Raw genomic sequence first — 4,313 nt, forward strand, 5'->3', positions numbered from 1 at the left:
TTTGACGCCCTATTTCGCCTAGGGCGTCAAATTGGCTAGAAACGGCCCTGATCTTAAAGATCCATTTCTCTTCTTCAGCATTATCTTGACCTCTGACTTCTTTAGGAGCTGTCAGATAGCTCTTAAATGCTCATTAAAGTTGACCTTTGCCCTCTTAAAAACAATCCATGCCTAAAAACATCGGAATTTATGGACGGAAACATGGATCATTTTGGATGCAAGTAAGGGAAAGGCTGTATGATGGTAAACTGGTTATCCATTGAATTTTCAGCAACATTTATGAACAAACAAAGTGTTGAACTACATCTTAAAACATCTACTAAACTCCTTTGGCTCTGCAGCGTTGAACAGAGCAAGTCAGTCTTATTAGCTGCCAATTTTATGGTCCATTTTTATGATGATCTTACCTCGTTCATTTGGGTTGGCAGCAGAGTACACGGCCAAGAAGCCGCTGCCAGCAGTATTGGCATCCGATACCATCTGTATGAGCATCTTGTTATTTGTAGAAACAAGGGCTCCTGGCCTGAACGTCCCGCAGAAGCGGCCGAGACGCTGTCCATTGGCATAGCCGCTATAAACATCCACATAATCATACCGGCACAGGTTGTCACTTTCTAAGTCGAGAAAACGAAATGAGAGGACGACCACTTTGCCCTCTGGAACCTGCAAGAAGCAGACGTCATACTGAGAGCCAACTAGATCAGAATTCACTTCTGCTCACAAACATCTGGCAGACTTTATAGTCATCCATTTATATTGTTCTGACATTTCTGTTTTGATTACATCATTCCCAGACAGGAGACAGGAAACGAAGAAGTGTGATTAATAGAAGATACGTCACGGTGTGACCACCTAGATGACAGTACACAATTTTTAATTGGAGTAGACTGCATATTTTTACATTTTGGGGTTATTATGTTGAATTATGTTTTTAAAAATGACATAGCAGAGTTTGATGTCCTATTATGACCTTTCCGATGTCTGTAGAAATTTCATGTCTAGTGTTACTGCAGCACAAATCATGAGGTTTTTTTTTGTTTGTTTTTTTAAATGACTATGTTTATAATGTTGTGATTCATATCAGAGATGGCTGGTTTGGTTCATGGCTAAGAAAAGAGAAAATTAATGGGAAAAATACTTCCTTTTTCCAATACATAGTTAGTATATATTTTGCAGCAGCAACATGGAAAACATTATGCGACATAATTAAGATTCTTAAAATAAAGTGGAAAAACCCTTTTAGTCAGACAAGTCAACAACTGAGGTTCTTATATGCGATGATAGCAATGCAATAAAATGCTAGAATGAGTCAGGATTTGCCACAAGGATTTAATGACCAGCAGCCAAACCAAACACAGAACAAAAGCACACACATACTGAGTCTTGCCATGACTTTCTATTGCATCATCATTGCAGTACATGCAAATCAGGCAGTTTTTAAATTCCTAATACATTTTCCTTTCCCATTTCAACACTTAACATACAGACACATTCAAACTTTGACAACTGATAAATTCAGCCTGTGTTATCTGTTAAAATTTCATTGACAAATTTTCGCAGTATGTACTGTATTCAGTGAAGAAGATCTGTAGATAAAGCATGTTATTTATGAATGCAGGTGTGTATGGATACATTCCTGGACATATATCACTTTAAGAAAATAAGGTACAAAAGCTGTCATTGAGGCAGTACCTTTTCAAAAGGTAAAACTTTGTACCTTATTTACCCCTAAAGGGCGCATATTGGTACCTTAAAGGTACATACTAGTACCTAAAATATATATTAGTAATGAAATCACACATATTAGAACCTTTTGAAAAGGTACCACCCCAGTGACAGCTTTTGTACCTTTTTTTCTGAAAGTGTACTACTGATGGATTCAGGGTTGCCAGGTCTACGAAACAAAACCATCCCAATTGCTAATCAAAACTAGCCCAATCACGTTTTTCTATGGTTTCCCCCTCACACTATCGATCTAACCCGTGGACAGTGCTGGGTAGATTACTTACAAATTGTAGTCCATTACTGATTCCAAATTACATGACAATTGTAGTTAGTAACATAATCCATTACATTACACATTTTAGCTAATGTAATCAGACTATTTTTTTGATTACTTTTAGATTACTTTTGACCTAACCCGTTTATCACATTGATTTAAATAGGACAATCTGGTACCATTCTGATATAAAAATACAAAGAGTAAGAAAATGTATTCCATTCATTGTAATTAGCAACATAAAGTGCATTAAACATGACATGGTTTACCAAACTCGGGTTTGTGACTTTCATGAAAAGCTAATAATTAATTAAGTCATACAAATGAAAAAAAAGAAAAGAAAATCATTTTAAAATAACATTGATTAAAATACTAATATATATAATTAATATTTATAATATAATAAATATATATAATAATTTTTTTATATTACATGAACAAGCAAATGTGATACTTAATTATTAATACATTTATTTTAAAATCTCAGGGGTACTTATTAGGTGAAAAAGGTTAAGATGTCCAAAAAAAAATAAAACTTGTAAATAAGAAATAATGTGAATTTGTGCATTTTAAGACAAAATTCAAAAGCCTTGAACAAGCCTTCCGAAGACATATAATACATGGTTCAATAACCTACTGAGTGATAATTCAAATAAAAATTAATGTGTTCATCAGTAGTTGTTGCAATGTTGAAAGACTTCTTAAACCTGAAATGATTTTTGCAAATCCAGTGGTCAAATGCTGTGTAGCCACTTACCGGCCTTTGTGTGAATGTCCACAAAACTGGAAGACTTTCTGAGCGTATATTAGTGGTAGGCTATTTAAGAATCCTTTATCTATTTTAGAACATTTAAAAAAATGAAAAAGAGGAATTATTTATTGCTATTGTGTGAATAATATGTAATCAATTAATCAACAAAAAAGTAACTGTAGTCTGGTTATGAGTATTTTAAAATGTAATGTAATTACAAGTATTTAATTTTTGGAATCTGATTATGTAATCCAGATTACATCAACAGTAATCAGTTACTACCCAGCTCTGCCCGTGGACTATGGGATTACATCTCTGCCACAATTTTGCGCACGAAAGGTCATATTTTGAAGCATGCAAAAGTGTGTTTTGCGCGAGCGCGAACTGAGTTTTGTGGAGAAAATGTTTATCTCGCAAAGAAGAAAGTATTTCAAGCGCACGAAAATCAATTTTGCCCTATAGTGGACTAAATAACAACCCACAGAAACAGTGTACCAAAATGGGTGGGATTGTGGATTAAAAACAAATAAATATCCACAAATGTTAGACTTGATAGTTTCTATTCAACTTGAAAAAATCTGGTACCTGGTATGACATGCTCATGTGTTTTTGTTTGTATTCATTGCCATTACTTTGCCATCGTTTCCCCACTCAAAATCGAACCTACAGCGATCATGTCACTACATTTGCACGATTATTGGTTAGTTCTGACATCTGATTGGTGTTTTCTTTCTTGAATCTATTTAATTTTACATGACAACAACCTATTCTGTTTTATTCTTGCTGCAGTATTTAATTTTCACAGAAACAGACCCTAAAACTAAATTACAACTTTAACACTATTCTTTACCAGGCACTGATTTTCTTTCAGAAAATTTAAATATGGTTTTATCTATTAGAGCCTAAACCTCATTTACAGTCGGCATTTATTCTACCTGAATACATGATAAGTCAGTTTGAGTCTCTTCATACTTACTGTAATTCTCCACACACATTTAGTATTCGGCGGATAGACGCCCGGATAACCCTGACTACCAATAACACCCGACTCTCTTGTGATATTCCCACCACAGGTGAAGGTCTGTCTAAACAAGAGAAAGAAAAAATAAACACCAGCATGCATCGATGCAGCATTCATTTCTGCAACAGAGCTTCAAATTCCTCAAATCAGGAATTATGAGATTCAGTGCGCCGCTCGCTGTGTGATCAATCATACATGAGCTTTCAGTGGCTGAAAGAAACGACTGAAGAAACGTACCTGTTTTGAGTCTGAGCTCGCACATGCAGCATGAGCAGCAGAGCCCAGGCGATCAGGACACCACAGATCTTCCACATTGTAAGAACTGACAGTGGATCGGATCAGACAGTGTGTGTGTCTGCGTCCAGCTGCATTAATGATATTATTGGGCTCCGTCTGTCCTGAAGTTGCTCGGGGGAGTTTCAGGGGCAGATGAATATAGCGTTTGTTCTGCTCTGTAGGAGGGAGCAACACGACAGCTGCCTTTTTCCAAACCTGTGATCAAAGTCATGCAGAAAGAGAGAGAGAGAGCGAGAGAGAGAGAG

General features: G+C 36.0%; 1 protein-coding gene across 1 annotated transcript in view; it reads right to left on the reverse strand.

Moving 5' to 3' along the window:
- The window catches only part of LOC107758377 (procollagen C-endopeptidase enhancer 2-like), an 11,448-nt gene extending 7,188 nt beyond the window's left edge, over positions 1-4,260 (reverse strand). The window contains exons 1-3 of the mRNA XM_016576096.1: positions 4,009-4,260; positions 3,727-3,835; positions 408-663 (exon numbers count right to left, since the gene is read on the reverse strand). Of these exons, the coding sequence (XP_016431582.1) occupies positions 408-663; positions 3,727-3,835; positions 4,009-4,085 (442 nt within the window). The 5' untranslated portion in view covers positions 4,086-4,260. The remainder of the gene's footprint in view (positions 1-407; positions 664-3,726; positions 3,836-4,008) is intronic.
- Positions 4,261-4,313: the final 53 nt, after the last annotated feature.

The sequence above is a fragment of the Sinocyclocheilus rhinocerous genome, unplaced genomic scaffold (assembly GCF_001515625.1).
Source record: "Sinocyclocheilus rhinocerous isolate Xijiao unplaced genomic scaffold, SAMN03320098_v1.1 scaffold1213, whole genome shotgun sequence".
Lineage (NCBI taxonomy): Eukaryota > Metazoa > Chordata > Actinopteri > Cypriniformes > Cyprinidae > Sinocyclocheilus > Sinocyclocheilus rhinocerous.